The 14,086-nt window shown below is 41.5% G+C and overlaps 1 protein-coding gene across 1 annotated transcript in view; it reads left to right on the top strand.

The window, feature by feature from the left end:
• Positions 1–14,086, top strand: part of LOC108682604 (sushi, von Willebrand factor type A, EGF and pentraxin domain-containing protein 1) — a gene marked incomplete at its 3' end in the record, with an annotated part of 48,367 nt that overhangs the window by 4,669 nt on the left and 29,612 nt on the right. The window contains 1 exon segment of the mRNA XM_018171800.2: positions 3,007–3,087. Within this exon segment, the coding sequence (XP_018027289.2) occupies positions 3,007–3,087 (81 nt within the window).

Raw genomic sequence — 14,086 nt, 5'->3', positions numbered from 1 at the left:
TGGCATGCCACATGGAGGTTCCTGGCATGCCACATGGAGGTTCCAGGCATGCCACATGGAGGTTCCAGGCATGCCACATGGAGGTTCCAGGCATGCCACATGGAGGTCCCTGGCATGCCACATGGAGGTTCCTGGCATGCCACAGGAGGTTCTTACCCCGGCCGGGGCATGAACGCCTCGCTGCCCTCAAGATCAACGACTCTAGCCACAGCCTCACCTGGCGAACATTTTTTATCAATTCTTGTTCGTTTTTTGCATTTATTTTCGTGCGTCCTGATGTAGACAGGTTTTTACACCTCGCTTGTCGCTCGGAAGTCCCGATGCTCCGAAAAATTGTTGACGTGCCTAACAACGAACGAGTAATTTCTTACGGGACGATACTTTTGACAGATTGCTCGTTCAAGACGATATCTTCGAAGGATCGATCTTGGAAGGCGATACATTTGAAGGAGTTGTCTTTGATGATCATTAAACTTTTTTTATTTTTTGTTGTTGGTGCAGAAAATCGAAAAGGAACTGAAAAATTTTCTGACTATAATTATTGTTCAATTAATCATAGCTTTTTTAGAGAGGTCTCGGTGAAGGGGTTTTTTGTCTTCTGGGTGAGGGCAAAGGGATAAACAATTTTTTCTTTGAAAAGAAATTATTGTCGCGGAAGGTGTGAAATATATATCTATTCTATACCATTACTTTCTGGAAAATAGGCAAGAACAACACAAATTTCGTTCATCTCAGGTTCAGAAAAAAATAAACTTGAGTCTTGAAATAGCGCTTGTTTTTCGTTCGTCGGATTCGAATATTTGGCGGCCACTCGAAGTCTCGCTACTCAGCTCAGTTTGCGTGCGTGCATGATTGACAAGCGCTTTACTCCTACTCTCGTTCAAAATTGGCATGAAACAATGACCATCTAAAGGAATTTAAAAGCAAAGAAAACACCAAGCAAATTCATCGTATCGATATCGATATGATGAATTTGCTTGGTGTTTTCTTTGCTTTTAAATTCCTTATGAACTTGTGATATAAGTAGAGTGATAATATAAGTACTTAATGACCACCTAACGTTATTGTTGGGAGCAATAATAAAAATTAACTATGGAAAAGTAGGAGCATGTTTTTATTTCACAAAAATTAATTTTCTTCCTGTTACATTGAAATTATACCTGACACCATTGAAAAGCGTCCTCAATGTTATAAAGTCAGTACGTGCTACTAAATTCCGCAAATCAGGTCATTCAGTTGAGGTTTAGTCTCACCCTATTTCCATCGCACAAAATTTTGCACGATTTCAGGTCGAGTTCGCTTTATTTTTCGATTGTCTTCATGACGGATTGCAGTGTGAGGAAAACAATCAGCCGTTCTCTTAACCACCGACGATGACTTTCAAATCTTCGCTTGGCATTTTTCTCAAGAGGCAACAAAGCTCGACTTCGACACCGTTAGATCAGCCCTACATGTACGTCTGCCTCTCCCTTTCGCTCCTGTGGCCTCTCGGAAATTTCAGACGTCTTTTGTGTGGTCATTGAATGTTCGTAAATAGGCCAGCACTGATAAGAATTTGATTTTTAACGAGGTCATGACGATGAATAACGAAGAGTTGAACGCCTCCTCATTAAGTAACTTCATTACGAGAAAATCAACACAGTTGCGAGGCGCTAAACAGTCGATTTCACGTAAAGAGAAAAATCTATTCAATAACCGACAAACAATGGCGCCAATTTTACGGCTCCAGCTCCTAAACGTGACATGTTAACGTCGTAAACTATTGCAATTGAATTTTAGTTTACGCTTTTCTCATTTTTAGTATAACCATTAAAAATTTCAATTGCCCTTTGATATTATTTGTTAATTTTGATTTTGTGTCAATGTTGCATCACATGAAACATCTGCAGAAATGCTGGCTTACCGTCGGAGACCGCCGGCTTCGCGTCGGAAACTTTTTGGGGCACTTTTAGTGTCCATTTTTTTCACTTTTGTTTCCTGAATGCATCCCGTTAGGCAATGCACTAGTTGCCTCAATATCGGTTGGCGAGAACCTGCAATCAACGTTGACAGGAACCAGCCGCCGTACGGCTCAGGTGGCTGAGGAGCGCATGCCCGATGCATCGACAGGGACCTGCTCTCTGAACGGCTGCCGGGACCTGCCGCCGTACGGCTTAGGTGGCTGAGGAGCGCATGGCCCGATGCATAGACGGGGACCTGCTCTCTGAATGGCTGCCGGGACCTGCCGCCGTGCGGCTTAGGTGGCTGAGGAGCGCATGGCCCGATGCATAGACGGGGACCTGCTCTCTGAATGGCTGCCAGGACCTGCCGCCCGTACAGCTCGAGTGGCTGAGGAGTGCGGGTCCGATGCATAGACAGAGACCTGCTCTCTAAATGGCTGCCGGGACCTGCCGCCGTACGGCTCAGGTGGCTGAGGAGCGCATGGCCCGATGCATAGACAGGGACCTGCTCTCTGACCAGGACCTGCCGCCGTACGGTGCCCGATGCGTTGGTTCCCTTGCGCTGCGGTCTCACCGGTGCACCGAGTTTGCTTACAGCCCCGTTACGCGCACTGCGCGCAGCTCGGCCGTTCCAGCGCATGCGCTTAACGGTGCTGGCACCGCGGTGGATGCGGCGAGTGTTTGTATACTTTGTGTAGAATGCAGTGTGTGTTGGTATTTATACAAGAAAAAATGACAATATATTCAAATTCGTGGACATGAAAAGGACCGAGTTAACTTATTTATACTCCTTGCTTCATTTCAAGACTTGAAACCGTTTAGTGAAATAAATCAGCGTTACCCAACGTATAGATTTATAAAATCGTATTGATATTATCGCGATTCCTACTTGGACCAAGGACCAAGTAGGACCAAGTGATTATTATAGTCATTACAGCAGATATAGCTAATAACATAACGTAGTCTTCTGTATCCTACATAACGCATCCTATTTGTGCTACAAGAATGAAGCTAGTAACACAGCGTAGTCTTCTGTCCTACATAACGGCTCTTTTTCTGCCACAGACTGGGTGCTGCAGGGTCAGAGCTGCTACAGGTTCTTCAACATCAAACACTCGTGGATGAACGCAGCCGAGCTCTGCAAGCGGTGAGTGGTCGTTTCTAATGTGCTTTTATCATTTGTTTGCTTAAATCGAAAAGCAACCAAGAACTTAAAAGCATGAAATAATAGCGCCAAGCATCTTCGGTGAAATGTAATGAATTTGCTTAGCGTCGTTAACAAATATGATGAATTGGCTTGGGGGTTTTCTTTGCTTTTAAATTTTTTGGTGATCGTCTTAGTAACACAAATCAAAATTGAATGCCAATTTAGAACACTCGTCTTTTCGAGATATCTCTCCACTAGTGAAGGTGAGCTCAAGAAAGTCTGGATATTATTTCAGATAAGTTACTTAAGTGTTTGATTTTTTCAAAAGAACAACAGATCCTACCAATAGTCAGCAAATCACACCACTTATCCTATATTCGGATATCCATATTCACGCCGAATAATTTATTTGATGCTGTTTACGACAAGAAGAATAATTCTATTTGAAAATGACTTGTATGGCCCATTTGGACGAAATCCAAGTCCGTCCGAGTAACTAGCCTTTATAGGGACTAATTCTAGCACGTAAAACTAGCTCCTCTTCAAAACTCTGGAGAGCTAGTAAATCTTACCGGCATGAGGCTCAGCCCTGACCATGAGACTTAGAATAGAATAGAAGTGTCGGCATTGAAGAAAAGGCCCATGGCCTGTTACCGATTCATGAATTTTTCGTGACTTGATTCACAAGGGATCTGAAGGGATCCCCACTTGACTTTTTAAATATGCCTATCTCCATTATACGGTTTATTGCCAGCCGTGCTGGAGAATTAATGGAGCTGGAGCGGAGCCTGAAATCTAGCATTATTCGTTAAGATTTCAGGCTCCATACTTCAGTCTCAGCTCGGTCACATGCCTCGCACTCGTCATTGCTTTCTTTGACGGCCGGAACGTACGGAGCTGTGCGATGAGTCATCGTCTAGTGCGTTACATCCGCCTCACCTAGCGCTAGCGGCATCTAGACGCACCTACCGGCATCTAGTCGCACCTACCGGCATCTAGACGCACCTAGCCGCATCTAGTCGCACCTAGTTGCATACCTAGCCTCACCTAGCAGCATCTAGTCGCACCTAGCGGCATCTAGTCGCACCTACCGGCATCTAGACGCACCTAGCGGCATTTAGACGCACCTAGTCGCATACCTAGCCTCACCTAGCAGCATCTAGATGCACCTAGTTGCATATCTAGACGCACCTACCGGCATCTAGACGCACCTAGCGGCATCTAGACGCACCTAGTCGCATATCTAGACGCACCTAGTCGCATATCTAGACGCATCTAGTCGCATATCTAGACGCACCTAGTCGCATATCAAGCCTCACCTAGCGGCATCTAGACGCACCTAGTCGCATATCTAGCCTCACTAGTGGCATCTAGATGCACCTAGTCGCATATCTAGCCTCACTAGCGGCATCTAGACGCACCTAGTTTCAAATCTAGCCTCACCTAGCGGCATCTAGACGCACCTAGTCGCATATTTTGCCTCACTAGCGGCATCCATTCGCACCTAGTCGCATATTTTGCCTCACTAGCGGCATTCATTCGCACCTAGTCGCATATCTGGCCTCACCTAGCGGAATCTAGACGCACCTAGTTTCAAATCTAGCCTCACCTAGCGGCATCTAGACGCACCTAGTCGCATATTTTGCCTCACTAGCGGCATCCAGTCGCACCTAGTCGCATATCTAGCCTCACCTAGACGCCACTAATAGCTCGTCCACAGCGTCATCCAATGTAGTGAATAATCGAGCCATGATAGACTATAGACAGCAGCACAAACGATTTCTCAGTAGAATGTGTATCACCAATTAATACATTAGCAGGTTTTTCAACGAGCGGATTCATATATCATCATATATGATTCATATATCATCATATATGATTCATATATCAGCATTTGTGATTAATATATCATCATATATGATTCATATATCAAAGGATTCATAACTCCCTTCGGATCGAATTTTGAATCCACGATTTCAAAATTCAAGTATCGTAGATCGACCTTCGTTTTGACAACACCGCCATTCAAGCTCACAACNTCCGAGTGCAGCGTGGTGCAGAGCACGTCAGAGTGTAGCGTGGTGCAGAGCACGTCAGAGTGCAGCGTGGTGCAGAGCACGACAGAGTGCAGCGTGGTGCAGAGCACGTCAGAGTGTAGCGTGGTGCAGAGCACGTCAGAGTGCAGCGTGGTGCAGAGCACGACAGAGTGCAGCGTGGTGCAGAGCACGTCAGAGTGTAGCGTGGTGCAGAGCACGTCAGAGTGCATCATAATTCATCTCTAATTTAGCCGCTGGTATCAGCGCGTCGCGTCCCGCAGGCCTCTTGCTACGCTGCCTCATTAGCGCCGTAATGCGGACGCTGGCGGCTTGTACACCCGAGCCTGCGACCGCATAGTGATGGCCCTGTCTCTTATACACATCTAGATGTGTATAAGAGACAGACATACCGCCACCCACACTCCCCACGCCACATTCCACCGAGGTGGGTTGCCTTGGTGTCGCCCCCCCCCTCCCCCAGCCGCCGGGGGGCGGCGCCCCCCTGTCGCGCTGCCCTTCACGAGCCTCGTTGTCCACTGAAAGCTGCGAATTTCTAGAATAATAAGTGCTTTTATTGTTTTATTATTTTATTTATTGTTATTTTATTGCGACTTATGGCCGGGCTTTGGTCGGCCGACGCTAATTCAGCTCCAATTTTTAATTGCGAACCAGCATGGCATTCAGGTTATTCGTAATTCCGCTGAAATTTTATATGTTTGGTATTTTTTTTAAAGTTCAGTAATATTGTGCTCCGTCATCGTTAAGTCAACTTTGATTATAACAGCGTCGGTTTTAATGTTTCGTTCAAGATATAACAATGCTAAACATTAATTTAATTGAACTCAAATTCATATGATCACTTGGCATAAATATTTTATCTTCTCGCAATTTTCTTTCTAATTTAAATTCTATAGTTAAAAAGTCCCCTCTTTATTCTCCGACCTTCTCAAGATCTCTTAAGTGCCCAGTACATTTTAACATTAATTATGGTACAACAAATTTGCTTTACATTCCTCGTAGGCGATGTCTCTGTCGCTCTAATTTGTGCCGTCAAGATCGCTTTTTTTTTGTTGTCGATGTTGGTCCCGTTAAACAAGTTCTTTTATCATGAGCTTTGTTAAAAATGCTTGTTCTTCCCGGTAGAAAAAATTGGTTTAAATCCTTGTTCTAGCGGAACAGATTTGTTATTGTTCTTAACTGTGTTCTGAATGGGCTTTTATTGAAGGCCATCGGTTTTGAACTTTTCAGAGTGTCCAACATGATCGTCTGATAGCCACGTCTAAGATTTATATATTTAAAATTTAAGCTATAATGTTGCTTTAATACATGAATATATCATTATAGGCTGCTTACATCGCAAGTTCTTCAAGAATTTACAAGTAGGCAAAATTCTAATTAATTGCACCTTATCTTCAATAAAAACATTTCGGAAACCAGTTAAAAAAATCCATCAGGTGTGAAAATTCAAAATAAACGAAAATGTCAAAACCAAAGGGACAAATAAAGAATAAAGGAACATTAAAAGCTTTTGATTTAAATTTTTAAGGGGATAGTAACTGTACTCGGGGTTTCCCCTTATAAATACATACCGTAATATAGTACACGAAGAGTTAGTGAACGAGTAGTTAAATTCATTAGTATTAGTTTGATAATTCAGTAATAGTTTAATTGATTAGGAATAGTTTGATTATTCTACAATAGTTTTATTGATAAACAATAGTTTAATGATTCAATAATATTTTAATTAATTAAGAATAGTTTAATTATTCAATAATAGTTTAATTAATTAGGTATAGTTTTATTATTCAACAATAGTTCTATTGATAAAGAATAGTTTAATTATTCAATAATAGTTTAATTAATTAATAAAGTTTAATTTTACAATAATAGTTTAATTAGTTAATACTAGGTTGTTTAATTAATGGTATAACTAATAACGACGCTCGGTGCGTCATCAGCGCAATGGTGTCGCAGGGAGCAGCGCAGGCGTGGCTGAAGGTCTTGCCAGAGCTGTCATCAGGACCTGCCTTCTACGTGTCACGAAGCACGGTTCACATTGACACCATCAATCACATACATGAAGCTTATCAATGTTTGTACGAACAACAACTATAATACGATATTTGATGAGCTTACTATATCTGAATGACTTATAATCTTGAAATTATTTATAACCGTTCAATGAATTACTCTATTCGAATGACTTGCAATCTCGGCAATAACTACCCTCGGTAGTTATAATTACGTGTAATAATTATTATCAGCAATGAGTAATAGTAATTACTTGCAATAATTACGATCAGCAATAAGTGATAATAATTTCTTGAAATAAATACCATCAGTATATTTCATGCCGCAGCCCCGGCTAAGTCCGGGAGTGGTGATCCCTCTTTGTCTGCCCTCGGATACATGTCAGGGTCGCCTCACTAGTCCCTTCCCTCACTTCCCTCATCTCTGCTCTTCTCTACGTCGAAATGATGTGTGTTTTTTACCAAATTAACCCATCGATAGGAATATGGGTTTAGTTGGACGAAACTTTGAGTTTCCCAACCCCACCATAATGGTATCTCGCCCTAAGTTCACAATATACCGGTAACATTATAGCGTATCTCGCCCCAAGTCCACAATTACCGGTATCATTATAGCGTACCTCACCCCAAGTCCACCATATACCGGTATCATTATAGCGCATCTCGCCCCAAGTCCACAATATACCGGTATCATTATAGCGCATCTCGCCCTAAGTCCACAATATACCGGTATCATTATAGCGTACCTCGCCCCAAGTCCATAATATACCGGTATCATTATAGCGCATCTCGCCTCAAGTCTACAATATACCGATATCATTCCAGCGTATCTCGCCCCAAGTCCACAATATACCGGTATCATTATAGCGTCTCTCGCCCCAAGTCCACAATATACCGGTATCATTATAGCGTACCTCGCCCAAAGTCCACAATATACCGGTATCATTATAGCGTTAACCTTGGCGTTAGTCTTGCCTTTCACTGAGCCATTTTATTGCAAGACTTCGTTTCGGCCTCAGCGCGCAGGCTGCAGAACCGCGGTTCGCAAGCATGGACCGGTTTTTCGATCTCTTACGACGTGCACGCTGAGCGCTTAAGGTCAAGGTTCTGCACAGGCTCCTTCTTTCCTTTCATAATCTATGAAAACGTTTAAAAGCGCCTAATTTCTTTTTCTTCGTCGTTTTACGATTTTATTTTCATAAAATACGGCGTATTTTTTAATGGTCTTATCTTTATCATTATTCGGGATACCTTCATCAAATATTTGAGCAGGATAGACAGTTTATTAGTTGCCAGAATCCCTTGTACTTTCCCGTTATCAAATTTCGAGAATCCCGGAAGGGAATTCCCGGTGTAAAATCCATGGATTCCTGTTTCCGTGATAAATTTCTTTCCTGCAATTATTACACTTTTCTTTCTGCGTAATGTGAATTAAAAAATAATAAAAAAAACTTTCAGCAAACAGCTCACGTATTATTCTAGATTTGAACTTTGAAGAATTCTGTAATTATATTGCTTGTTTTTTTTTTCTTCAGAGATATTTAATGATTATTGAACTTCAAGATAAGTTGCGTTTCAATTTTGCAATACCGCCACATTCTAAGACATGACTAAAAATAAAATTGCATAATCAGGTTATATCCCGCCCCGATACATACTGTGCATACTCACTCGAATAGCCCGTGCATCTTTACAGCGCCAGGCTACACACACAGAGAAAAAGTTTCATAACTATTTTGCAGATTATTTTATAGTGTCTCTTCAACTTATATACCCTTGTCAAACTTTTTCCGGCCGTTAATGCATAATAGCATAATAATGTTCCATTACGTTGCTTTAACATGATGAGAAAGACGGCTACGACGGCAGCCATGATTTCAACTCTTCTTACTCACCTTAATTAAATTTTCTGCCGCTTCTCTGACTTACTATCACGCTGTGTGACGTAACATAACCTAAATTATTATATATTATCATTTTATATTATTGTACAGTATTATTATTGTACGAATGAATCCGTTTTCCACTTCTCTTTTATAAAAAAGGTTCAATTTAATTTTTTATCATATGTATTTTAATACCTCAACTTTAGTTCTATTTAATTTTTATACGAGCTCTGACTTGATTATAGCCTCTTTTGTTATCCGCATAACAGTAACCTAGGATTCCAGTTACGAATTCCGTAGCTGCATTTAATGCCCGCAACGTTCCGGCTGCGCTCGGTTTCCGGACTCCGGGCTGACCTTTGACCTCCTGAGAGGGCTTCGGAGCTGTGCCGCTATCGTGACCGCTACATAGCGGTCACGATAGCTAATAATTTACTTACGGTTAATATATTATATAATAATAGCATGTATTATAAGCCTGTAGCCTATACATGCTCATAATTATATAATACAGAAACCTATATAAGGTAGAAACTCAACTATGCAATGACATGTATGTCTATCAGTCGGTATTATTTCATCACCGCCTTTTAGAATATCCACCTAGGACGACCACAGTTTTAAACAATAACCGAGTGGTAAGTCAATCATACCTTTATACCACTGCTATTGTTAGAGTAACTATACTTCAAGTAGCAACAACGTCTCAACTCGCCCCCAGTATTTCTCCATCATAACATAACATAGTGATGTCGGCGCTGAAGTGTAGGCCTGATAAGGCCTGTCGACGATTCTTTTAATTTTCGTGCCTTCTAGAAGATCTTTAAAATCGTGTCATTTGACCGGATCTTTTCAGGATCAACGATAGTTTGAAATAGCTGCTAGACTTCCACCGGGTTCCATTATAACTGTACTGTAGCTCAACTTTTTATGAATGCATCACCGTGTAATAGGAATTTTAGAACAATTCTTTTGCGTAATCTTGGAATAACTCTACTTGTATTCGTCTCACTCATTCCTTCCAGCGTGACCCGAGGTCCGCCATTGTTCCTGTAAGGGTCGCTTGATTGCGGTAACGGTAACTCAAGTAACGCTTCGTCTTCGCTGCAAACAAAAGCTTTATCGAGTTCAGGGATTATGAGGCCAAAGTACGGAATTTTCGCCCTGCTCGGGTCACAATGCAACCGCTCGAGCAAATTATGTCCTTAGCGGGATAGCCGGCGATTGTTTCCATTCTGTGTACGGATTTTCATAATTCGCTGCATTCCGTTGGTTGAGAAGTCATATCACATGCACGTAAAAGGGACTTCCCTAAGCTGTGCATTTATTACTAAATTTTCATCGTCTTCACATGAATTTTCTTCATTTAGTAATTCAAACTTAGTCATTTTTTTAACAGAGTAGTAATGATTTTTTTAACAGAGTAGTAATGTTGCACTTTTAAAAATTAACTTAGTAGTAGGTTGCATTATTTCACGTGTAGTGCAGTGATACCTCCGCCTGAAGTTCAACTGTTCTTCAATTGTTCAGCACACACTTTAGCGGTCTGCGGCCTCGTACAATTAATTATGTTAGCCATACAAAGTTACATTGTTAAGTGGTCCTGATCGTTACATTCTATAGTATTATTACTCGAAATACTCATCAAGCAAAAATTGCTGGATTGCAGAATTTCCAAATTTTAATCGCACTTCTCTCTTTTTGTGATTCTTGGTCACGTATGTGATCGCTTGTTCTACTAAAAAATTATTCGGTAATTTTTAAAGCCTCGCAAAAATTCAGTGATTTAATTGCCTGAAAACATCGATCCTAAATTTTAAAACTCACTCGTCTACTATGACCTCGATCCCACTACAGATCGATCCTCCGCACACCTACCAGATTTCGATCGAAAAAAATCACTCTCACCTTCCAGGATCTAAATTGCACGATAGATCACACACACATCTAGGTGTGTTAATAACTGATTTTTATCGATGATTTATAAAATGACATATCTAGATACTTAACCGATGCATCATAAAAGAAGAACATTTTATCGTTCGAACAAAATATCTTTTATCATGATCTCGATCTCACGCTAGATCACACCCAGCCATGAAGGCATCAGCACATTTGCCAGCAGCATCCAGGAAGATCCTTGGCGGTGTCACGATGGTTACATGTGAGGGCCTGAAGCTTTGATCGCAGATGACGAGTCACGATCCCATGCATCTATGCGGGTCGTGGTCTGTTCGAGGTCAATTTCGACGCACTGCTAACAACGAATGTCGTTCATTTTTTTAGTGTTAAGAATAAAAATAAAGTGGAAAATGGATACGAAAAAATATATGAGTAATGCAACACAGTGAATGATGAATTCTTCTAATATGAAGAAGGTAAAATAACAGAAAGAGATCCTTTCTTCAACACGCAGCTGATGCACGCAGCTCCGTGTACGTGAGAAGCAGGCCAGAATCGAGGTTAATGGTTTTATCTACGAGTGTAAATCTCCTGAGCAATGTGTTGGTGTTCACCCGTACCGTGCTGCGCGAGAGTTGCGCTCACTCTTATAGTGCTGTTTCTCCTACATTGTGCCTCTTCTTCCTACCGTGCCTCACCCAGTATCGTGCCTCACCCAGTATCTTGCCTCATCCAGTATCGTGCCTCACCCAGTATCTTGCCTCACCCAGTATCTTGCCTCACCCTTGCCTCACCCAGTATCGTGCCTCACCCAGTATCTTGCCTCACCCAGTATCTTGCCTCACCCAGTATCGTGCCTCACCCAGTATCTTGCCTCACCCTGTATCGTGCCTCACCCAGTGTCGTGCATCATCCCTATACCATGCAGCATCACATAACATAACATAGTGATCTCGGTGCTGAAGCGTAGGCCTGATGTGGCCTGTCGCCGATTCTTTTCCCTTTCGTGCCTTGTTCACAGAAGATCTAAAATCGTGTCATTTGACCGGATCTTTTCATGACTGACGATAGTTTGAAGTAGCTCACGATCCCTCTAACCCTCAGCCACTATCCCCGTTAGTGATTGCGTTCGATGAGTAGAGGCCGAAGGCGTAAGATGCGCGGCCCGTTACGCACAAGCACCGCGGCCTAGCGGAACAAACGCCTGATCTCGACGTTTGTTTGTGCCAAAGAAGCAGTGCATGCCAGATAGCTTTGATGCATTCCGATCACACATTCGATCTATATCATCTTCATCATCACCCGATGAGTGTCATTATTACCAGTATTATTCATGATGATGAACGACAAATTTCTCATATTTTTTGCGAGTTTTGGCCCACTTGCAATAATTTGCATCGTGACGTTAGCATTGAGTGACTTTTACATCATTTACTATGAACGTCCTGATATTGACTTTACAATAAGCTTTAGTAAAATCCTGTGTTGAAGGATGCGTGTAAATAATACTTGAGCTACAGCCTGCTCTGAAGGAAAGCTATGCGACGTACTCGTCGTATCGGGAAAGCTGATGGCGGTGAAAGCTGCGGTCAAACGTCCCCTGGACGCCAATTAGCGCAGTGACTTCTCGGTGACTTCGTCGTCATTTTCTATGTTTCTTGCAGTCGTCCATTGGCAACCTACACTGAGTTGTGGTGTGCAGTATCTTGCTATTCATTTAATCATGTTATTTGATGTCGTCATTTTCTATGTTTCTTGCAGTCGTCCATTGACAACCTACACTGAGTTGTGGTGTGCAGTATCTTGCTATTCGTTCAATCATGCTATTTGATGTCGTCATTTTCTATGTTTCTTGCAGTCTCCCATTGACAACCTACACTGAGTTGTGGTGTGCAGTATCTTGCTATTCGTTCAATCATGCTATTTAATGTCGTCATTTTCTATGTTTATTGCAGTCGTCCATTGACAACCTACACTGAGTTGTTGTGTGCAGTATCTTGCTATTCATTCAATCTTGCTATTTAATGTCGCCGCGGCATGGATGTTATTTACACATCAAAACAATAAGATACGTTCCTTTTTATTTTAATTATGGAAGTAATTCCTGGATTTACAAGTGATTTTTCTTTGAATGCGACCCTCTAAGCTGTTCAGTGACCTCTTGCACGTAGGCTGATGCAAGTTTGGAGTTCGGACAACTCGGTCAGCCTGCTGAGACCTACGAACCAACGGTACATACACACGGATCTAGCCTAGCAAGTTAATGCTGCGGCCAATATACGATATTTCTGGTTAAATAGGTACTCTGCTAGTTTTTATTGTCACGAACTATCGAAAATAATCTAGAGTTCTTATAACTCTTAAGTCTCGCTGACTTTGTAAGCCAATAGCTGACGGCTTTTCATGCTAAAGCAGCCAATCATAGACTGGAGATCTGCCGCTACGTGTACTTAAGCGGGTATTGTCATAACAGTTATAACAGCCTCCGATATACTTCATATGTTAATCTTAGGCATATTTAGAAATTTATTAATTTGTACGTTCTTGCAGTCGGTTCATGATAAGCATCGGAGTTTCAATAATGTTAATGAAATAAAATTTATAAATTATAGTAATAATAAGTAACATTATGGTTTCTTACTTATATTACGCAAACTAATAAAAACGTTTGATGGTGGCTCGCTTATGGCAGGAAGCATGAAGCTTTTCAGACGTCCTGTTGTGCGCTCTACGCGTCAACAGGAAAGAGTTGAATTCTTTCTTACCAATAATTGTGTGGTATGGAAATATTGTTTCAAATTCAAAATTACAACAGGCGTTGAAAGTCTTGTAAGTTTACTCACTCAAAATAAAAAAATATTCGACAGCACGATATAACTTTTAACAAAATTATTTTTCTAATTGTTTCAATCAAGCGACTTTTAGCTTGCCCAGAAAATTTTGAAAATTTGCTTTTTATTTTATTTATATATACAGTCATATATCCCTTAATTAAAAATATATGACGACTTCTTTTAACTCTTACATTACGAACTTGTTACGACCTCCTCTTACATTATGAACTTGTTACGACCTCCTCTTACATTATGAACTTGTTACGACCTCCTCTTACATTATGAACTTGTTACGACCTCCTCTTACATTA

This window comes from Hyalella azteca, unplaced genomic scaffold, assembly GCF_000764305.2.
Source record: "Hyalella azteca isolate HAZT.00-mixed unplaced genomic scaffold, Hazt_2.0.2 contig16434, whole genome shotgun sequence".
NCBI lineage: Eukaryota > Metazoa > Arthropoda > Malacostraca > Amphipoda > Hyalellidae > Hyalella > Hyalella azteca.
This window is presented reverse-complemented; position numbering and strand designations above follow the sequence as displayed.